The 23,708-nt window shown below is 42.0% G+C and overlaps 1 protein-coding gene across 1 annotated transcript in view; it reads left to right on the top strand.

Annotated features, from left to right (window-relative positions):
- Positions 1–23,708, top strand: part of LOC310894935 (uncharacterized protein) — a 184,318-nt gene that overhangs the window by 134,392 nt on the left and 26,218 nt on the right. The window contains exons 5-6 of the mRNA XM_083825615.1: positions 2,146–2,193; positions 2,428–2,528. Coding sequence (XP_083681741.1) covers positions 2,146–2,193; positions 2,428–2,528 — 149 coding nt within the window. The remainder of the gene's footprint in view (positions 1–2,145; positions 2,194–2,427; positions 2,529–23,708) is intronic.

The raw sequence follows: 23,708 nt of genomic DNA, 5'->3' as shown, positions 1-23,708 counted from the left end.
TTCTTCCCCTTCCCCATAACAAAAAGAACAGTGCAAATGAACACTGAAAGTGGATGTGTTCAGTGTGTAGCGGTATTTCTGTTTTTTTTGTATGTTTGTCCTCTCTGTTTTACAAGGAGAAAAAAGGGATTTCAAGTTGTGGATGATTTTTGAGAACCAAATTTCTGTTTTCCAGTTAGTTGCATTTGTTTATCTTCCCATGGAACTTAAGAAATAAATAGTTCTCTCAAGGCATTTTCCATTTAGCAAGGAGTATTGAAACTTTCTATTTATTTATTTATTTTAAAGTTCCATTCCCCCAATTCATTCAGACATATATGCAGCCATTTTTAACTGAAACCACAGTTTACACACCCCTGACAATTGCTTTATGTTGGTGGCCACAGTTTTATATAATTTGTGATCACACTGTTACTCTGCTACACTCCAGTCTTCCCTCTCAACTTGCTGCTGGGGTTGGGCTGCCTGTGGCTCTCAGTGGGTATGGCATCTTGGCACTCAACACATATGTTATTCCTATTTCTGTCCACTGGATTCACATTCAGACCTTGCATAATGAGTTGAAGGATGACAGTTCATCATCAGGGAGCAACTGCAAAAGTATTCAGTTCAAAATAGAGTTAAACACAACAATTTCTTTTCAGTCTTGTTAAAGCTGCTCTCTTTTTACTCCACTTCAAGCTACATCATATGAAGGTTTAGTAACTGTGCGATATTGATTTGAAGTGCAATAATGTACTTGAAGATTCACTTCCAAGACTGAGATGAAAGCTGTGTATTTTTCCGTGTCAATGGCAGTAGTAATATGGTTGTCCATACACTAAGAGTAAAAGGTTAAATACTGTATTTGTTTGTTTTCTCCCAAATCTCTATCAAAACTTTTATGTCATCTGTTCAGACTCATGGTGTCCTTTCTGCTTACCTGAAATGTTGTGCAATTCCTGCACTGCATGTGTGTGCATTCAGTGACATACCTTGGGAGAACAGCTAGCCTATAAAATAAGATGACATATAGCATTATTTTTCCAGTAAATATATTAACCATAGGTAAATTACACTGTGCATTGTTCAGTTTACACTGTGAAACGTTGCTGGGAATGGTCATTGCAATGCAGCGTATGTTTCTCTCTGCTCTACCCTTATCCTGTTTCAAGTACCACCATCCCAGAAAGAGTGGCTAACTGTATTTTAGTTGTTAGTTTTAAAAACTATACTGTTATTGTATGTAAGCAAATGTTTGCTTACAAAGTAGAAGTGGCTATACCTATAATGCCTCTGGGATTCACAGCCTCACCATGCTCCCAAGATGCAGCTCCAACTGTCAGTATTGCTCTTGCAAAAAGGTTGAAATCCTACTTGCCGTTGCAGCAAATGAGGTTGGGGACTTTACAGGAAGGGCTTCAGACTGTTTGTCTGTTTCATATTGATCACATGAAGGTGTCAGAAGAGATGGATAGTACATGATAATGCCTGCTGGAAACCTACCTAGATGGCAAGTAACAGTATGCACTTCAAAATGCAGGGCATGCTCAGGGTTTTCCCTTTGTGCGTGTAAATTGATTCACATGGGGTCTTACCCTTATGTTTCTGAGAGTAAATAGCATGAGAGTTTCTATTTGGTGCATATGTGCTGGCTTTTCTGCAAATTCTCCCATCAATAGAGGAAACGGTAATGCTTTATTTTAAGTAATTGATTCTATTTAAGTTTCGTTATGATTGTGTTCTGACACTACTGTATTTTAATAACTCCAAATTAAATGTTTTGTAATTTCTATTCCATGAGAAAAATTTCAGCAGCAATGCTTATCTGCAATTCTGTAACAGTGAAAGCAAAACACAAGCACTTTAAACTAGTCTTTCCCAGAGATGAAAAATTCATTTTTTTAGAGCATTTGAAATAAGCAGTGGCATTAATGTCATTTGTGACAGATACCTTCCTGATTGAAGTGCAGTGTTGATTTGTACTTTGAAGGGTAACTTGAAGAAAGTTTGTGCACTTGTTTGCTGAGTTTTGTTAGTGTAACCCCTTTTTCACAAGGGAAGACAAATCCTCTCTCCCACCATTTGGGCTCAATAAGACTTTTTTTTTTTTTCTTTCTGCTTCATTATGGCAACTGATATAGGCCAACTCTCTCTTTTTTCCAGGGCAAGATCCATTTGGACATCTATACCTGAAAGGACATCAAAGAGAAGGTCAAGCTTTCCTAATAATAATAATAATAATAACAAATAAAAATAAATAAATAAATATAAATATTTTGTAGATAGCATGGGATAGAAATTATCCCTGATGGTCTATTGACTGGAAAAGAAAATACAATAATGGGACAAAGGTGCATGATATGAGTGTAATATCTGAGGTCTCTTTATGTTGTCTTTCATTTTCTTTTGTTTTTGCATGTTTGGACTGTAACCTTCTGGGGACAGGAGTTTTCAAGTGGTGTTTCCTTGCTATGGAGAGAGAGAGAGACGGGGGCTTATTGCCACAGTTATTACTAGAAGACCAGCTGAGGACACCGAGAGCAAAGGTAAAACAGCTCCCTTTCATTGGAAAGGGGTAATAACATGTTGGAAGGAGTCCAGCTCTTCCTGGCTTGGAAGAGTCTACCTATCTGTTCTGTGTTGTTGATCATTTTCCCCTCACATTTATGTTCTAAGTGCTGTCTTGATGTGAAATGTCTTATTTTTCTTGTTACTTTTTTAATGAAGCCTTTTGGTCAAGGTAGCCTGCAACATAGTGCAGCACAAAATTATGATCGGAGTGTTTAGTTCCCTTTGCAGTCTGTGAGACAGCCTTATGTAGATTAAAATAATGCTGCCTCAGTTTACCAGTCTGTCAACTGAAAATGAAACATACTGGGGAGAAATGCCATACAATCCTTATAATGATACATAACTTGAAGATGAACATCCAATATTGTAGGCACACAATGGAAAGTAAAAGAAGAGACAGGGCAAATCGTAAAGTTAATTGCCATATAACCTTAAGTACTCCTTGTCTCCCACAGAGTTATTATATTTCTTCTTCTCACAGGTTTTGTTCATTTTTTAATTCCTGTTCCAGGTATCCTTAAAAAGCCTGTGTCAAGATTTCTACATAATGCAATGTCCCTGATTATAAACTCTTAAGCATTTTACTTGTTTATACTTTACACATGCAAGTTCATTTCAACTGCACTGTACAATGTAAAGTCCTGTGCACAGTGATTTGTGTGTGTGTGTGTGCCCCGAGGGGTTTTAAGCATAGCTTCCTAAGGCAATAAGGTTATCTGCTCACAGTTAATCTGTCAGTAAGTTTTGAACTCCTAATTGTAACCAAATTTTGAATGCGATTAGGTGGAGGAAGTAGAAAGCAGGTATTATTTTTGGCAATTATCTTTTGCTAAAATGCTGAGTATTTGTCATGACAACTGACAACACTGTTCTTCCTACAAGCCATGGCATGTCTATCTCTGGAAGACCATGTTGTTCCTTGCCTATGGCTATAAAAAAAATATGAAAATTTAAAGCTAAAGTGCTGGGAAATAAGAATGAGGAAGAAGAAACAAGCTTCATCTGTTGAATGATTTTTTTTTTCAAATTTTTCCACTCTACATCTTTCTTTGCTATAGATTCTAGATACTTTCCTTTTCTATAGATCTTTATTTTTATAGTTTGTATTTCTGTAAGTCCTCCTTCTCAGCTCCAGTCTTTGCCAGCTTTGCATCAGTTTTGACTACTCCATTTCCATCCAGTAATTTTCTTCTGTCAGTTTGTGAAGATCAAATTGTATTGATTGCATATTTTGATCAATGGACTTATGTAAATTTATCATGTCCCTAACTATTCCTCAAATATAATGTTGCTTGCCTTTTTAGGCAAAAAGCCTCCTGATAGTATACAGGCTTTATTGTGTGTGTGTGTGTGTGTATATATACATATATATATATATATATATATGTGTGTGTGTGTGTGTATATATGTGTTTTTTCCCACTGAGAAAATCGAATTCAATATGTTTTGAACAAGCCTGAAATGTTCTAAGCCAACAACAGAGCCAGCTGAATCCTTATGAAAAATTTCTGCCAGGCTTGCAAAGTATTTGCATGGACTTAGAAAACAGATCACAAAATTATTCAGTATGATTCTCAAAGTATGCAAATGTTGCCTTTAAGAAGCAGACATATGAAGAAAATCATTTGTTCTTCTTGTTCATCTTAAGAGAATATTTCCCGTGTTTCACTCTTTTCTATAAGTAATTGACAGGAATTCTTTTTATTTTCTCCCACGGTAGGTTCAGAATTAATTTTTTTTTTCTTTCTCTCTAGATCCTTTTCTCTCTTCTGTCTTATTGATTTATTTCACTCCTCTACACAGTACTATTCTCTGCTTGTTTATTATTTGTACCTCTCTTGGGGCAGTCTCAAATATATTCAATTCTCATGGCAAATGGCTACAAGTAAATAAAAATTAGTTCAGGAATTGGCCTAGAGAATAATAAAACTAAACAAACAAAAATAATAAAACCTTCTAAATTAATAAACATTTACTTAAATTTATCACCTGTGTTTTCCAATACTGGACCTAAAAAGGAAATATGGATCAGTAATAGGGGAAACAGGCAAAATATGGAGTTCTAATATCCTCTTATATCATTAACTAATTTTAATTTCCCATTCTTCATAGATCTTTGGGTCCGGTCTTGTTTATACAGCTTCATGAGGGACAAAATTCCTAACCTACATGGAACAAGGTAATTAATTCTTCCAGGACTCAAATAAATTTACTTTTCCTTCAAATAATGTATTATTATTTTTGTTTTTATGAAAATAAACAATAACAACAAAAAAAAGAATCATCTTAAAATTATTATATGTCCTGGTCATTTTAATACTGTGTAATGGAGAAAGCATTTAATTAAAAAGCAATAATTATGGCTGTAAATAGCTACTTACTAGTTTTTGTGGGGTAATACGCTTAAAAAAATATAATCTATAACTTTACCATTTGATCAAGACTGACTCAAATGCTTCATTAAGAATTGTTGTAAGAAATGAACATAAAGGAAGCCACCTCTTCTGTGGGCCAGTTAAGAAATGGTACTGGTCTTAGAACGAAATCCTGAGGCTCTGTTTAAGCCTCATTGATTTTAGTGTGAGTTGCTAGAGCTATCAAGAATAAAATAGATACCTTTGAATGTTCAGCAACAAAGCAGCAGCTCCTGTCTCTGTGTTACTCTAGTGACAAATGCTGCTTGGCTTCTCAGCACAAAAGAGAAGCTATTTTAATAGAGAGAGCTCATGCCTGCAATTCTGATGCTGCCAAGCTTGACAAGGAAAATCCTACCACTTCTACTTTCCTTATTGCTGGTGTTGGTATGGCCTGCATGTAATGGAGCAATAGTTACATTAAAAATATCTGTGTGCAGAGTTGAGAGTCAGGACTCATCTTATAAAGGCAGACAGCAATTCATAAGAGCAAAGTAATGGTATAAATGTATGGAACAAAACATTTCAGACATATCCCATGAAAATAAGAAATGACTGTTACCTAGCTTTCGCATATGGTATCAGAAGCATTCCCTGATAACAGTGTAGCACAAGGTCACCCCTGGTCACTTCCTTTACCTATTACTTGTGTTCACCCATTAAAGTTTATGCTCCATTTACAGCTATAAATGAATGTCCTGCACTGCTTTTGAATATTAAATTCCAAATATATCTCAGCATTTTTTTAAATTTGTTTAAAGTGCATGATGATTTTCTCTCGGAGTGTAAGTACTTAAGACTCTCTTTTAAAGTCCCTTTACCTCTGTGGCATTTCTGTTAATTGCATAGAGAAGATACTGTTCAGAAACAGTTGCTCTTATGTTGAATCTTTGTATGCTTTCTGTGTGCTTCTACTGAATAACTAAATGACCCTAATAAGGTGTTCTTAAGAGAAACAGCAAATCATCCCTCCATTCTCTTATCACAGCCATTAGTTTCTTCATTGCACAGTGATTTCTTTCTAACTTTTAAATTCAGTTTTGTTAATTATCATAATAACATCTCCTTACTGAATAGTGAAATATAAAAACGTAACACAGGATTCATGAAAGCCCCCATTGTTTCCATTCATCTCAAATACAGTTACCCAAGTCTGCTGAGCTACATTTCATTTGGATGTAGCTCCCTCGATCTAAATCAAGACGTAGGAATGATGTTACAGAATTCACCTGTACTGTGATTATTGCAACTTTCACATATGTCTGTCCCTTTAGCTGTAGAGCAAGGGAGTAACATCACTGGTCTGTTCTGTGTAGGTTGTGAATTCCGGGCTGTGAACAATTGCTCATATCAGATGCATGACTGATATATTTTTGAAGCATCATGACAAAATTTTAATTGGTGAATCTGCCTGAATTTTGAAAAAACATATAACTGCCAATTCATTTGTTCCCTAACCTCAGTTCCCCAGCCTTGGGAACATCAAAAAACCACCATAGATTTATTTATTTATTTATTTTTTACATTTTAAGACTGACTTTTTTAGTAGGACATGAATCCCTGTGAATATATGGTTGTGTGTAACTAAAAGCATTTAAATATATAATTCAAACTGAAATAGGTAGCTAAGCTAAGAGTGGGCTATTGCAATTACTCTTTGTAAAATTTTCTCTAAGCTTTTAGTACTTCCTAGATTTTTTTCAATTCCAGCTACTCATTAGCACTTCATAAAAGTTATACATTTTTATTATTATTATTGTTATTATTATTATTTTTAAAAAAGGAAGAAAAAATCCCATAAAACCATGGAACTGCTGTCTTAAAAATAGAAAGAACACACTCTTTCCTTGATTCTTCCTAAAATCAGAGTCAAGCAGAAGGAGAGCTCCTAGCAAGAAATATTCAAGGTGTTCCATACTAACTAAATTTGTATGACTGCTCATGCAGGGAACCAAGAAATTCCAGGAGGGTAACACAAAGAACAAGGGCACTCAGCATGGTTTTCACAGCTTTCTTGAAGATAGACACGAGAGGATGGGCTGTGTGAATATTAAATTTTAAAAGCCCTTTATACTTTAGGAAGCTTTTAAAACTATAAAAAATTCAAAAGGGTTTATAAAAGCTATATATACACTGTCTTCAAAAGAGCTTGAAATATATTTGGAAAGATCAAAGAAGAATATCTTACATTATCATATGGTGGGGGAAGGAGAAGGGAGGGAGGAGAGCAAACAAGTGTCTGGTGTTCTGTGTTACAGGTGAAGAACAGAACTAAGGATAAAGGTATGCTTTTCACAGTCTTATCTGGCACACGCTATTTGCCATCTTCACTTTAATATCTATCTGAGTGCTACTTAGAAAATTGTAGAAGGAGGTGGGGTGTGAAATGTCTGAATAACCCATGATATTCTGTGGAAAAGAAATGTGCCAGCTTTAGTGCTTGAATGGCTCTAATTATCATATTGTGGGCGAGAGTGCTGAAAGCTTAACATTTCAGTGAAGTATGGTGGGATTATACAATGCAAGATGTTGATATGTACCTATAACTTGCATGTGATGTAGTGTGACATTAAAAGAAACAACAGAACACTCTTTGCCTTTAGGCTAAAACCATATGTGAAATTTAGGCCTGTTCTAAAGGGCCTTTTATAAATATTGCATAAAACATATTGCAAGAGGCTTGAACAGTGGTACTTGACAGTTCAAAGAGTTCCTTTGGTTTTACTATGGCAAGTAAGCTTCCAAATCTAAGATTGAAGTACCCTCCATTTCTAAGCAATTACAACATCTTCCAGAACATTGTAGGTGATATTCATTAAGGTTGTATCTTTTGATCATTCCTTCTCCACTCCCCATCCCACCCCTCTTGAAGAGTTGATGTCAGGTTAAATTTAGTTCATGTTTTAAGTTTAAAAAGCTTCTCCACACCCCACCCCCAATATAAATATGTATATCATTAATATGACAAAAAACAATAACCTTACTTCTTTTTATGTTCTTGTGTTTGCAACTGTTTGCAATTTTTTCATTCATTGTCCAAGCAGATGGATGTAACTACCCCCCCCCCAAAAAAAAAATCAGTCAATTGCTCAGTTGCTTATTTTAAGTATTTTCTGCTTGCTGCTTCGCTTCCATTTTGTAGATCTCCATGTTTTTTTTTTTTCCATAACCATTGGTGCTTTTTTCTCAGTCAAAACGATTTTAACTCCAGCTTATCTTCTTCTCCAGATACATATTCAATTCTTGACCCACCAAAATTAATTCCATCTCAAACACAAATGGTGCCATGTGCAAGTCTTTCTTCTGTTAAAGTCACTCTCACCCCCTAAACCATTATCATTCCTGCTTCTTAGCACTTTCCATCTTGCTATACTAGCTCTCCTGCACCTACATACTGCATTTTGGTCAGAACAGGGCTTTTTCTGCAAAGCACACAGGGGATGTTGGTGTGGTGCCTCTTCTCCCTCTGCCTTTGGCACATGAAGTGGCACAGTGGCTGTTACCATGCACTGCAGTTTGAGGGTGACAGGCCTTCCAGTTTGGCTATGATAGCTGTTTTTGAGCCTGGTTCCTTTCCTGGCCCATAATATGGAGCCAGGAACAGTATAAAAATGTTTATTGTGTTCTTTTGTGGAGCCAACTCTGTTAGCTAGAGGACTGCTTACCTAGTATTTTTTTTTTTTTAATCAATATGAAATTTTAAATAAATGCAAGGGATACATAAAACAGTTGTCTCCACTGTCTCGGTTTGAAACTCCTGAAGGATAAAATTCATTTGTCTTCAAGAGTCATATTTCAATTTTTTAATATTACCAGAGCATACAGATGAGTAACTATGCTTATTAAGGTGGTCAGACACCTTATATATGTGACTGCTATATACTGTGTTGTTCGTGAGGCTCTTTATGATCTACTGAAATCTTCCAACAGCGGTGCATTGTCTTACAATGTTAGACCTTTCATTACTGTGTAGTTCCTCTCCCTCCTTCCCTCCTTATCTTATATAAAAATACAGTATTTATCCCTGTGGATGATACCAACATATTTTACAAACTCTAGCAATTACTGAATACTTTGAATTTGTTTAAACTCACAATAATCCTTTTAAGTATTCTCTTAAAATAGGTATGTGCATGTGGAGATCTATATTTCTGTCTGCCCTGTGAAGCACACAGAAAAGTTGCACATCATATTTATAAGCTCTGTCTTGAATTCTTTCTACAACTAAGACTCCCACTGAAGCTATCAAGCATGTTACTTTCACAAGGAATGCAGACTCCTACTCAAAGTGAATATTTCTTGTTACAGACCAAGCCAGGGGATGCAGAGGGAATACTTATTGTTGCCTTTAAAAGTTAGTCAAGTTTTAAGTCTGTAAGCAATAGCGTTGCAGTAGAAAAGGTGTGCAATGACCAGTAAGCCTCTGCATAAGCAAGCCTGTTCACTTCTCACTGTATTTCTCAAAAAAAAGGAATAAGATGACTTCTAGCACAAAAAGGAGATGGTTTCTGTAAACAAATGAGTAGAACAAAGGAAGAAAATACTCCTTGTGTCAAGGTGTGTCTTCAGCTAGACCACTCTTATGAAGCAGCCATGCCAGATAGGCTCACTTGTGTTTGGGTTTAGATAAGTGTTTTTCCTTGCTGAATGTCCTAATTACCAACAGAGACTCCTGTCAGACCCAAGTTTACCATTTGCTTGTTTACTGTGTCCACATAGGGTTCTGGCTTAAATATTTATTCAGTTTGCTAACCGTGCAGAGTCAAAATGCAATACTGAAACAAAAGCTATTGAAATGTTTTGAATTCTGAAACCAATTTTGGCTTCACTAGATCAGAATGGTTAGTTGCTGTAGCAACAGCATCACGGGGGGTGGGGAGAATTAAACATCATTACAATCAGTTTTGGAGAAGTATTGAATAGCTGCTCAGAGCTTTTCCTCTTGGCATATGGCAAATTGAAAGGTTCATAACATTGTTGAAGCAAGAAGACAACCTGAACGGCTGTTTTTCTTCCCCTGCTCCCTCCAGGGGACAGCAGATTAGCAGCCTTCCTACCAGTGAGAGCCAGAATAACAAACTCTTGTTAGGTGAAAGGTAGTCTAGTGGCTAGGAAGGATAAGGAGACTTTGGCTTTCACTCATGAAACATTTATCAAGCCAAATTCCTGCAAGTAATATCCTTTAACTGCATACGGAAAGTGAAAGATAATGGAGAATGTTTGAACTCTATTAGCACAATAAATTGCATGACAATTTGCAGAGTTCTATAATGCCAGCTAGTGTTAATATGACACCAATGGATGCTAATCAATTTGGAAAAAAAAAATAAATCAGAAAATGTGAAGGGAAGTTTTGCTATCACATACCTTTTTCTTTGTTTTTAAAGAAAAAGTAACAAAAGCTTAAGTGTTCACTACGTTAAATGTATTATGTTGGGGGCAAGGGAGGGGATCGCTAAAATATTGTGGAATGTGTAGTTCTGTAATAACACTAAATGAGGTAGAAAGTAGGGCAAATCCAACAGTCTTATTCATATAAGCTTTTCAGATGTATGCTAAAAATTCCTGCCCAACAAGCATGCTAAGAAATCTCAGTTATTTCTTTGATGCATGTCATGCCATAAAAATACAAGAAAACCGCTGTAGTTTTACAGACAGAATCCTGTGATGATGATTTCAATCATTCCAAATGAACAATCTATTTTAAGTGTATGGTTTGGCTGTTAGTCTCCACTTGTGTTTGCACACTTTACTCTTTTGTCCTTTTGACTTTGTATCCATCACTGATTAGGGTAAAGGAACTGCCAAGTGAATGGTCTATTTATTTATTTATTTATTTACTGAAAAATTAATCTCTTGCCTTATCTGAATACACCAGATTTTTTAATTTTTATATTTTTCCAACATACGTAAATGAAAAAAATCAGTAGTGATAATCACAGAATCGTCTAGGTTGGAAGAGACCTCCAAGATCATCTAGTCCAACCTCTGCCCTAACACTAATAAGTCCTCCACTAAACCATATCACTAAGCTCTACATCTAAATGTCTTTTAAAGACCTCCAGGGATGGTGACTCAACCACCTCCCTGGGCAGTCCATTCCAGAGCCTAACAACCCTTTCTGTAAAGAAGTTCTTCCTAACATCCAACCTAAACATCCCCTGGCGCAACTTTAGCCCATTCCCCCTCATCCTGTCACCAGGCACGTGGGAGAATAGACCAACCCCCACCTCTCTACAGCCTCCTTTAAGGTACCTATAGAGAGCGATGAGGTCTCCCCTGAGCCTCCTCTTCCCCAGGCTAAACAAGCCCAGCTCCCTCAGCCGCTCCTCGTAAGACTTGTTCTCCAGACCCCTCACCAGCTTCGTTGCCCTTCTCTGGACTCTCTCGAGCACCTCCATGTCCTTCCTGTAGCGAGGGGCCCAAAACTGAACACAGTACTCGAGGTGCGGCCTCACCAGAGCCGAGTACAGGGGCGCAATCACCTCCCTAGACCTGCTGGCCACACTGCTTCTTATGCAAGCCAGGATGCTGTTGGCCTTCTTGGCCACCTGAGCACACTGCTGGCTCATATTCAGCCGACTATCAACCAGTACTCCCAGGTCCTTCTCTGCCAGGCAGCTTTCCAGCCACTCATCTCCCAGCCTGTAGCGCTGCTTGGGGTTGTTACGCCCCAGATGCAGGACCCGGCACTTGGCCTTATTGAACTTCATGCAGTTGACCTCAGCCCATCGGTCCAGCCTATCCAGATCCTCCTGCAGAGCCTTCCTTCCCTCGAGCAGATCGACACACGCACCTAACTTGGTGTCGTCTGCAAACTTACTGAGGGTGCACTCAATCCCCTCATCCAGGTCATCGATAAAGATATTGAAGAGGACTGGCCCCAGCACTGAGCCCTGGGGGACTCCACTAGTAACGGGCCTCCAACTGGATTTGACTCCATTCACCACAACTCTTTGGGCCCGGCCATCCAGCCAGTTTTTAACCCAGCAAAGCGTCTGCCAGTCCAAGCCACGAGCAGCCAGTTTCTTGAGGAGAATGTTGTGGGAAACGGTGTCAAAAGCCTTACTGAAGTCAAGGTAGACCACATCCACAGCCTTCCCCTCGTCCACCAAGCGCGTCACTTGGTCATAGAAGGAGATCAGGCTCGTCAAGCAGGACCTACCTTTCATAAACCCATGCTGACTGGGCCTGATTGCCTGCTTGCCCTGCAAGTGCCGCGTGATGACCCTCAAGATAATCTGCTCCATGAGCTTCCCTGGCACTGAGGTCAAACTAACAGGCCTATAGTTCCCTGGGTCTACCCTCCAGCCCTTCTTGTAGATGGGCGTCACATTTGCTAGCCGCCAGTCGACTGGGACCTCCCCTGATAGCCAGGACTGCCGATAAATAATGGAAAGCGGCTTGGCCAGCTCCTCCGCCAGTTCTCTCAGTACCCTCGGGTGGATCCCATCCGGCCCCATCAACATGCGTACATCCAAGTGTTGTAGCAGGTCACCAACCATTTCCTCATGGATAGCGAGGGCCACATCCTGCTCCCCATCCCCTTCCACCAGCTCAGGGAAGTGGGTATCCAGAGAACAACCAGTCTTGCCGCTAAAGACTGAGGCAAAGAAAGCATTGAGCACCTCAGCCTTTTCCTCATCTTTTGTAACTAAGTTTCCCCCCGCATCCAGTAAAGGATGGAGATTCTCCTTAGTCCTCCTTTTTGTGTTGATGTATTTGTAAAATCATTTTTTGTTATCTTTAACGGCAGTAGCCAGATTGAGCTCCAGATGAGCTTTGGCCTTTCTAATTTTGTCCTGCACAGCCTCGCAACATCCTTATAGTCCTCTTGAGTAGCCCCCCCTCTTTTCCAAAGATTATAAACCCTCCTTTTTCTCCTAAGCTCGAGCCACAACTCTCTGCTCAGCCAGGCCGGTCTAGTTCCGCGTCGGCTCGTCTTTGGGCACGTGGGGACAGACCGCTCCTGAGCCATTAAGATTTCCTTCTTGAGGAGCGCCCAACCTTCCTGGACTCCTTTGCCCTGCAGAACCTCCTCTCAAGGGACTCTGCCAACCAGTGTCCTGAACCGCTCAAAGTCAGCCCTCCGGAAGTCCAAGACAGCGGTTTTACTGGTCCCCTTCCTGACTTCACCAAGAATAGAGAACTGAACCATTTCGTGGTCACTCTGCCCAAGACAGCTCCTGACCACCACATCTCCCACCAGTCCGTCACTGTTTGTAAACAGAAGGTCTAGCGGGACACTTCCCCTGGTAGGCTCTCTAACCAGCTGCATCAGGAAGCTATCTTCCACGCTCTCCAGAAACCTCCTAGACTGCTTTCTCTGGGCTGTGTTGTGCTTCCAGGATATGTCTGGGAAGTTGAAGTCCCCCACGAGAACAAGCGCTGACAATTTCGCAACTTCTGCCAGCTGCCTGTAGAACTCCTCATCAGTCTCCTTATCCTGGTTCAGTGGTCTGTAACAGACCCCCACCAGGATGCTTGCTTTGTTGGCCTTCCCTCTGATCCTAACCCACAGGGACTCAACCTTATCATTCCCAGCCTCAAGTTCCTCAACATCTAAACACTCTCTAATATAGAAAGCCACACCACCACCCCTTCTGTGCTGCCTGTCCCTTCTGAAGAGCCTATAGCCAGACATTGCAGCACTCCAGTCATGAGAGTGGTCCCACCACATTTCAGTGATGGCAACCAAGTCATAGCCTTCCCGCTGCACGATGGCTTCCAGCTCCTCCCATTTGTTGCCTATGCTGCGTGCATTAGTGTAGATGCACTTCAGTCAGGCCATTGCCTTCTTCCCCGGCTTTGCCATTGTTCCCCCCGGCACAGCTCCAATAGGCCTTCTTTCAGCCCCATCCCCCTTCTTTCCTAGTTTAAAGCCCTCTCAACGAGCCCTGCCAGCTCCTGGGCTAAGATCCGTTTTCCCCTTAGAGATAGGGACCCGTCTGCAGCCATCAGGCCAGGTTCCAGGTAAAGCGCTCCATGGTCAAAAAAACCAAAATTTCTGTGTTGGCACCAGCCTGTGAGCCACGTGTTAATCAGGTGGGCTTTCCGGGTCCTCTCAGTACCCCTCCCTGCTACTGCAGGGATAGACGAAAACACCACCTGCACTCCCGCTCCAGCCACTAACCGTCCCAGTCCCCTAAAGTCCCGTTTGATAGCCTTCAGGCTTCTCTCTTCAAGATCATCACTGCCAGCCTGGACTATCAAAAGAGGGTAATAGTCAGAGGGGCGAACCAGGTTGGGAAGCTTTCTGGCAACATCCCTGACCCTGGCCCCAGGGAGGCAGAAGACTTCCCTATGGGTAGGGTCAGGTCGACAAACAGGGCCCTCTGTTCCCCTGAGAAGGGAGTCGCCTACTACGATCACCCTTCTGTCTTTCTTGGTGGAGGCAGTCTTGAGGCATGGAGTTGGCTTCCTCGCCCTAGGCATCCTCCTGGGTAGACTTTCTACCTCGTCCTCACCCACCGGTCTCTCAAGCTCCAGGGCCTCAAATCTGTTGCATAAGGGCACCTGGGAAGGTGGGGCTGGTAGGGGGGGGCGTTGCCTGAAAGGTCGAGCAGGGACCTGTCTCCATCCCTCCTCAACTTCTAGGTCCCCTCCCTCTGCCCGACAGAGACAGAGCAGGGGGTCCATCCCCATTTGGGGTGTCTCACCCCGGTACCTCTCCTTCAGGCCCTGCAGGGAGTCACTCCACCAGTCTATCTCCCACTCACACTCCCTAATAGCCCTCAACCTCTCCACCTCCTCTTTGAGTTCTGCCACCAGGCGGACCAGGTCATCCACCTGCTCGCACCTCACACACATGGCACCTCTGCCTCCCTCAGATGGCAGCAACAGGCTCAGGCAGTCCCTGCACCCAGAGACCTGAACTGCCGCATTGTTGAGCAGGCAGTCAGTCTGGGTGGCCACAGACTTTCTAGAGAAAGTGCTCTGCCTGGTGAAGACCATCGCAGCCCGCCTAGTAGTCGACAGCCGTTAAAGATGCTCTTATGGGCGGGGGGAAACTCTGCCCTCTCCGCCCTCCCTGCTCGCCCTGCCTGCGCGAACTGCCGCGCCCACCCTTCTGACGCGCCACGCCCTGTTTGCCCGCCCTGTTCGCCGCGCTCCTGGTCGCTCGCGCTCCCTGGGGGCTGCTTTTGAACGGCCCGGGAGGGGGCGCTGCTGGCTCCGCCTACGCCTCATCAGCCTCCCTCGCGGGGGCTGCCGGGTCCTGGCGGCTCCCTCGAGCAGCCTCGATGTCGGAAAAAAAGCCCTGCCTGTCCTGATCCCTCGCTCCGCTGCAGAACGCGTCTGCCCCGGAGCCGATCGCCTCAGCAAGTGGCTGCGAAATGGGCGGTGTCGCCCGATTTAAATGGCCCGCCGCTGAGCCGATCGCCTCGGCAAGACTGCTGAGTAACTGTTACATTAGTGTGTAGTCATGGAAATAAAAATGAAAACTATCATATGCTTTGAATAATGAGACTCTCTACTTAATAGCACTTACAAAGAATAAAGAACTTTTTATAGCAGAGACAGTAGTCCTGCTTCTCAGGTGTTCAAAAGCTCTGCATTACAGTTTGAGGGTATGTACTTTGGGACAGTATCTCATGAAGGACTTGGACACCTTCCTGTTAAATGTCACAATTTTTAGGGGTCTGATATTTAGGTTATTATCCCAGAACTTTACTGAGACATTGTCAGCTCCTTTATTTTGCTTTGGTAGCATCCTGTTTTCTGTTTTGAGTGATTCTTGGAAAACGGATTTCCCATAGAAGCAGTCATTTTGAGCATTCTGGTGAATAACAGTTAAATCCCATGTTTACTTCCTGCATGCCCCAGATCTGTTCATGCACAGAGAGCTTGGTGTGCCTGTGTCAATTGACCATGCACTGCATGTGCAGAAGCTCTGACGACTGCAGCACAAAGACATTGCACAGCTACAGTAAATATTTAGTAAGGAAGTTTCAGCTTCCTCTGCCTCTCTTGGGAAGGAAGGCACCTGTTAAACTCTCTTTTAAAGAACTGAACAGAGTACCCAGTTATTTCCTGAAAGAAAACTAATGGTGTTTTTTATATATATTTTTATATGTATTTTTAAGCTAATAGAAAATTTTCCCAGGCTGCAAGGTCAGTTGAGGTCTCTGCTTCTGATAATTGCTGGTAGTGAACCAAATCAGTATCTTTTACCTCTTGCTCTAACCACAAAACTATTGCAGAGGTAGGAAGGGAAGATGAGAGAAGATGGAAACAGTAGATTGAATGGGAATGCTTCATTTTTCTCATTAAAAGTCAGTAAAGGTTGAAAAAAAAACCACACTAAAACAAAAACAAACGACCAAAAATAAAAACAAAACAAAAACAAACAAAAACACAATAGTAAGTTTGCTGAGATGGGAAGAAAGCTCTGAAGTGAATATAGTTTTGGTAACCTACTTTTTACAGCACTTGTTTGAGTCAAAGGAAATGCAGATTCCGTTCTGTGCTCTCAGAACCATTCCACCCCCGTCCCACACAAATATTGTTTCAGGTAAGTCATGAAAAAACATCCTTATATTAGGGAATGGACTTCGTCATCATAGGCTTTAACACCGTTGCAGTCAGGAAGCCTTGCAAAATAGGTGGCAATACCTAAGTTCTTTTTTTTCTCTCTCTTTGCAGGGCTCATGATTTTGTACCCCTGAATGACTAAAACACAATCTACCTACCATATTGCACAAATTCACAGCGGCATCCTGTAGTAATGCATTTTTTTTCTGTATTCTCCAGTACTTATGCAAAGGCACTTGACAAGGTCATTTCTACACCTGAAGTAAACTACAATTAGTATGCTATAGATAGAAAAGGGTGTAATAGGTGCAACATATATCATTTGTCTATTGTACCCTATAGGATTGGTTCCTACTCTGGAAGAATTCTTGAATAAAGGTATCAAATGGATGTGCCATCTCTCTCTCAATAGAGCTATAGGGAGAAAATTGATAACTCTGTGTTCAGTGTTTTGTCTGCAGTGTGCAGTAAATAATTTATGTGACAAACATTAAGTAATGACAGTACAGCAAAATGTGAAGTAACTCTCCCTTTATGAAGTCTGCCACACTGTGCATGGAATGGGAGGCTAGGGAGGGTCTTCTGGGGAGGGAATATGTAAACAGCCATTAAAGACTGTATTATAATGCATATAGACTAGGGGAAAAAATATAGGTTCTGCAGACATATTTATGTGGAGCATCTCGTAGCTCTCTAGGAGCCTGACTTTCTTCCAGAATAATTAGCAATTTTTGTTATCTGCTGACTTTTCAGTGTGATTTGTATTTTTGCTGCATATAAAGAAAGGGGATGTAACACATATTTCTGTTAATGTCATAATTTTACAGTTTTTAAACAAGGAGAAATAAATACAGTGTTTTTGTGCATTCTGTGGTACCACTATAGAATAGAATCATAGAATTACAGAATATCCCGAGTTGGAAGGGACCCGTAAAGATCATCAAGTCCAACTACTGGCACCACACAGGTCTGCCCAAAAGTTTAGACCATGTGACTAAGTGCACAGTCCAATCTCTTCTTAAATTCAGACAGGCTTGGTGCAGTGACTACTTCACTGGGGAGCCTGTTCTAGGGTGCAACTATGCTTTCGGTGAAGAACCTCTTCCTGATGTCCAGCCTAAACTTCCCCTGCCTCAGCTTAACACCGTTCCCGTGGGTCCTGTCACTGGTGATTACGGAGAATAGGTCACCTGCTTCTCCACTCCCCCTCGCGAGGAGGTTGTAGACTGCGATGAGGTCTCCCCTCAGCCTCCTCTTCTCCAAGATGAACAGGCCAAGTGAGCTCAGCTGCTCCTCATATGTCTTACCCTCTAGGCCTTTCACCATCTTTGTCACCCTCCTCTGGACACTCTCCAACAGTTTTACATCCTTTTTGTACTGTGGTGCCCAGAACTGCACACAGTACTCGAGGTGAGGCCACACCAGCGCAGAGTAGAGCGAGACAATCGCTTCCCTCGACCGACTAGCAATGCCATGCTTGATGCACTCCAGGATACGGTTGGCCCTCCTGGCTGCCAGGGCACACTGCTGGCTCATATTCAGCTTGCTGTCAACCACAACCCCCAGATCCCTCTCTGCGGGGCTGCTCTCCAGCGTCTTGTTGCCCAGTCTGTATGTATAGCCAGGGCTGCCCCGTCCCAGGTGCAGGACCTGGCATTGCTTTTGTTAAACTTCATGTGGTTGGTGATCGACCAGCTCTCCAATCTCTCCAGATCTCTCTGCAAGGTCTTTCCACCCTCAGTAGAGTCTACAACTCCTCCAAGTTTGGTGTCATCGGCAAATTTGCTCAAAACACCTTCTAGTCCTACATCCAAATCATTTATAAAAACATTGAAGAGGACTGGCCCTAAAATGGAGCCTTGAGGGACCCCACTAGTGACCATCCACCATTCAGATGTGGCCCCATTTACCACAACCCTTTGAGCCCTGCCCATCAGCCAGTTGCTCACCCATAGTATGTTTTTGTTTAGCTGTATGCTGGACATTTTGTCCAGTAGGATCCTATGGGAAACTGTGTCAAAAGCCTTGCTGAAGTCCAAAAAGATCACATCAGCTGGTTTCCCTTGGTCAACCAGATGAGTGATCTTATTATAAAAAGAAATCAAATTTGTTAGGCAGGACCTACCCCTCATGAACCTATGTTGGCTGGGACCAATGGCTGCATTGTCCCCCAGGTGCGCTTCAATAACTTCAAGGATCATCCTCTCCATAATTTTACCAGGCACTGACGTGAGACGGACAGGCCTGTAATTGCTAGGGTCTTCTTTCTTACCCTTCTTGAAAATTGGCACAACATTTGCCAGTTTCCAGTCCAATGGGACCTCTCCAGATTCCCAAGATCATTGAAAAATAATTGACATCAGCCAGCTCTCTAAGCACCCTGGGATGAATCCCATCCGGACCCATGGACTTGTATGAATCCAGGTGGAGCAGCAAATCCCGCACACGTTCAGGGTCAGTTGGGAGTTTGTCCTTCCCACCATCATGGTCTTCCAGCTCAGGGCACCCTGGGTCCTGAAGCCCATCATCAGTGTTGAAGACAGAGGTGAAGAAGGCATTAAACGTCTCTGCTTTGCCTATGTCTTTGTCTGTGAGGAGACCCTCCCCATCTAGTAGTGGACTTATGTTTTCTTTGGTTCTCCTTTTTCTGTTCACATATCTAAAAAAAACTTTTTTTATTGTCTCCCACAGACATGGCCAGCTTCAACTCTAGTTGGGCTTTGGCCACATGAATTTTCTCCCTACAAACACAAACAGCATCCTTGTACTCCTTCCTCGTCGCCTGACCCTCCTTCCAGCAGCCGTACACTTTCTTTTTTTGCCTAAGCTGCAGAAGAAGTTCCCTGGTCAGCCAGGCCAGCCTTCTGCCCTGCTTGCCTGACTTCCGATGTTTTGGAATCGCCTGATCTTGTGCTTCTAGGAGGCAGTGCTTAAAGATGGACCAGCACTGATGGACGTCAACGCCTTCAAAAGCAGTTTCCCAGGGGACCTTGCTGACTAGTTCCCTGAGCAGCCTGAAGTCTGCTTTCCCCATATCGAGGGCTGAAGTTTTGGTGACAGTTTTCCTTCTGTCACCATAAATTCTAAACTCAACCACTTCATGGTCACTATGACTGAGACTGCCACCAATTGCCATGTCTCCCACAAGACCCTCTCTGTTCTCCAGCAACAGATCTAGGAGGGCACCTTTCCTAGTTGGCTCTCTTAGCACCTGCACCAAGAAGTTATCATCTAGGTGCTTTATGAACCTCCTGGACTTGCTCATGTCAGCCGTGTGGTGATCCCAGTTGATGTCTGGCAAGTTGAAATCCCCCTTTAGGACAAGGGGAGTTGATCTCGAGGCATCTCTTAGTTCTGGAAAGAATAATTCATCGGTGTCGTCATCCTGGCCGAGTGGTCTGTAATAGACTCCCACAACGACATCCCCTTAATTTGTTCGTCCCTTAATCCTTACTCTGAGGCTCTCAACTTTGCCATCACCATCTTGAAGTTCCACACAGTCCAGCCCATGTTTCGCATACATTGCCACCCCACCACCTCGCCTACCCTGCCTGTCCTTCTTGAAGAGCCTGTAACCATCTATTGCAACACACCAGCCACAGGACTCATCCCACCATGTTTCGCTTATGCCGATGATGTCATAGCTGTGGGACTGGGCCAAGACTTCTAGCTCATCCATTTTATTCCTCATACTGTGTGCGTTTTTGTAGAAGCACTTCAAATGCATCTCCCTACACACAGCACCTTGTGGAGCTGACCAAAGGGCCTAACTAGCACAGTCCCTCTGATTCTAGCACACCATCCCTTAGCTCATCACCGGCGTGCCTGGTTTTATCCCTTTCCACCTTTGACTCTAGTTTAAAGCCCTATCAGCCCTGCCAACTCCTGAGCAAAAATCCTCACCCCTCTCTGAGAGAGGCGCATCCCATCTGGTGCCAGCAGGCTTGGTGTCGCGTAGATCTTCCTGTGATTGAAAAACCTGAAATTCTGCCGGTTGCACCAGTCCCAAAGCCATGTGTTAATGTGATGAGTCTGTTTGTCAGCATCGATCCCCCCTATTGGAAGGACAGAGGCAAACACAACCTGTGCCCCTGATCCTTTAAGTAGTTGTCCCAAAGCCCTAAAGTCCCTTTTGATCGCTCTCGGACTTCTCATTGCTACCTCGTCATTACCAGCCCGAAAGACCAGTAACGGGTAGTAGTCGGTGGGCCATACCAGGCGCTTTACTTTCTTAGCTAAGTCTCTCACCCGAGCCCCAGGGAGGCAGCAGACTTCCCTGTGGGTTGGGTCTGGATGGCATATTGGTCCTTCTGTCCCTTTCAGAAGGGAGTCCCCTGTGACGATAACCCTTCTTTCTTGACAGAAGATGTAGTGATGTGGGGGGTAGATTGCCTTGCCTTAGGCACCCCTTCCAACTGGAATGGGCTTTTGTCTACATTGTTGTTTTGACTGTTGTGTTCTAGAGCCTCATATCTGTTACATAAGGGTAGCTGGGAAGTTGAGGTGGGCAGGGAGAGGGCTCGCCTACCACGCCCAACAGGAACCTGCCTCCATACCCCCCCTTGGCCTAGGTCTCCTCCTACTTCCTGGCGGGATGAGGGAACTTTTGTCTTCTGCGTAGCAGGAGACATTTGTGCTGTGGCAGGCTCGTGAGTCTGTCTCAGAGAGGGTAGAGTACACCTCCACCAGTCAATTTCCCTCTCTGACTCCCTGATGCTCCTGAGCCTGCTCACCTCCTCCCGAAGCTCTGCTACCTGGCTGAGCAGCTCTTCAATACAGTGTTTTTGTGCATTCTGTGGTACCACTATAGAATAGAATAGTTCAATTGGAAGGAGCCTACAAAGATCATCTAGTCTGACTGCCTGACCTCTTTAGAGCTAATAAAAAGAAAAAGCATATTATTGGGGGCATTGTCAAAACACCTCTTGAACACTGACAGGTACGGGGCATCAACTACTTTCCTAGGAAGCCCGTTCCAGTTTTTGACCACCCTCATAGTAAAGACGTTTTTCCTCTTGTCCAGTCTGAACTTCCCTTGATGCAGCTTTTTGCCAATCCCACCTGTCCTGTCTTTGGTGACCAGGAGCAGAGACCGACGCCTCCCTCTGTGCTTCCCGTCCTCAGGAGGTTGCAGAGATCTATGAGGCCATCTCTCTTCCTCCTCTTCTCCAGATGAGACAACCCAAATGTCCTCAGCCTATTCTTATAGGACATGATTTCCAGCCCTTTTACTAGCTTTGTTGCCCTCCTCTGGACACTTTGAAGTATCTTAATATCTTTTTTATATTGTGGAGCACAGAACTGCACACAAAATGCTAAACTGCCAACTAAATGTAATCAATACGGCAAAAATTGTGCCTGAATATTAATCAGAATTTTGATTCTGATTGCTCCCACTTCAGGCATATTCACGAACACTTTCTCCACATCTTTACCTGCACAAACAGGGTTTTAACCTACTACTTTTCAGAATGCATCTGTACCTGAATAAGAGAAAGGCTTTATGTAAATGTCTGAAATGTAATTTGTTCTTTTCTGTTTATTATTATTCTGTTTCAGTAAGCTGCAATTAGTCAAAGACCAGGAACAGTGCTGTCATTTAATTTTGTTATTGTTGCATGAATGTAAGTCTTTGTGCCCTTCATGTCTTTTTTCTTCTTATGGCATGCTGTAGTACTGATGATTATTGTCCTGACTTGGGTTTATCATAAGGATCTGCAAATCATCTTGTGTCCCATGGTGTAGGGTAGCATGTGGAGGAAATGTTCTGCGGGCCCTTAGAATCAGGCATAAATTGGTCGTGATTGCAGGCTGGGCACAGTTAATGATTCCCAATCTCTATCCTCCACCCCACCCCCTAGTGCTGTGTTCTCTCTTTTTCGTCAACATAGGAAAAACAAAAAGCAAAGTTGACAACAAAGTACATGATATAACTGTTGAAAAAACAAAGCAAATGTCTGATGATGACCTGCAGACAGAAAGGTGCTTACTTAAGCTGCTGGTTATGAGATTCACTATTATTCAGAGTCCTCATGCTTCAACAGGATAAATTTTATCCTTTATGAATGCTTACAAATACAGTAATAATGTTCAGAAATTAGGGTTTGTTGAAGAATGCTCAGTGGGACTGGATGTTGAAAAGCATTTGGTTAGCCATACGATTGTATAAGGTTTAGTGAGTAGCTTTTAACCATTATATTTAAGTTGAATAATTAAATTCAAAGTTGAAGCTTCCATATAAATAAAACTTTAAATTAAGAGCACATGATACTGAAATTGTGGTAAAACTGAATTTAGAAGAAAGGTATGGACGGTGATGAAATTTGACTTCAAAATCAAATCTCTTAACAAATACAACAAATGATTTAGATACTCATTTTCTTTTTCTATTCCACAGTTTGCTGTCTGGGAAATAGGGAAAATCTTTTTGTTCCATACCTAAAAAATATCAGAGGCAATCAAACAACATAGAAATTGTTTTAAAACAAACAAACAAACAAACAACCAAAAAAAAAAAACACCAGCTCCCTCCCCTCAAAACAAAAATTCAAACCCTAGGACAGAGGGAATAAATCATAGAATGAATAAACTGTAGTAGAAAATACCAAAAGAAAAATCCACAAAATATATGGATTATTGACTATATGCTGTTATTATTTATGAAATAAAATTATAGATATTACTGCCTACACAGTATTTATCAGTTAATGGAGTTCTCTGTCACTGTATGGTTAGAGGATATCATATATATTATAGAGCAATCTAAAATAGTTTTATTTTTCACATAGTAGATTTGCCTTCATTTTATTAAAGAGGATAATGGTGGAGTAAAACCAATTAAACAGCAGTGATCTCTGTTGTCTTTGTATTGTCTCTGAAGTCAAACTAGTTCTGTTAAAATATATTTTTTTTCAAGGTGGTACAGACGCTTCTATGTACATCTAGTTTTAGAATAGTTTCACAATGTCTTTTGTTCTTAGTTTTCAGAATGTATTTTGCTAAAAAGCCAAATAAATGTCTGCATTTGCAGGCTTTATAATGTGTATGTAATAAAAAGAAGGAAGAGCTTGCTCAAAAACATACTATTGATGAGGGCTGTTTAACAAAGTCATTCATTTTGTTAAATGTCAACAACAAATTTTTGCCAGATTAATGGTTTTAAACAAAACCCGAGAGAATTTAATATTCACAGGGACAATCAAAACTGCG

Source organism: Anser anser (genome assembly GCF_964211835.1).
Source record: "Anser anser genome assembly, chromosome: 2".
Classification (NCBI taxonomy): domain Eukaryota; kingdom Metazoa; phylum Chordata; class Aves; order Anseriformes; family Anatidae; genus Anser; species Anser anser.
Note: the sequence above shows the minus strand (reverse complement) of the source record. Positions and strands in the feature narration are given on the sequence as shown.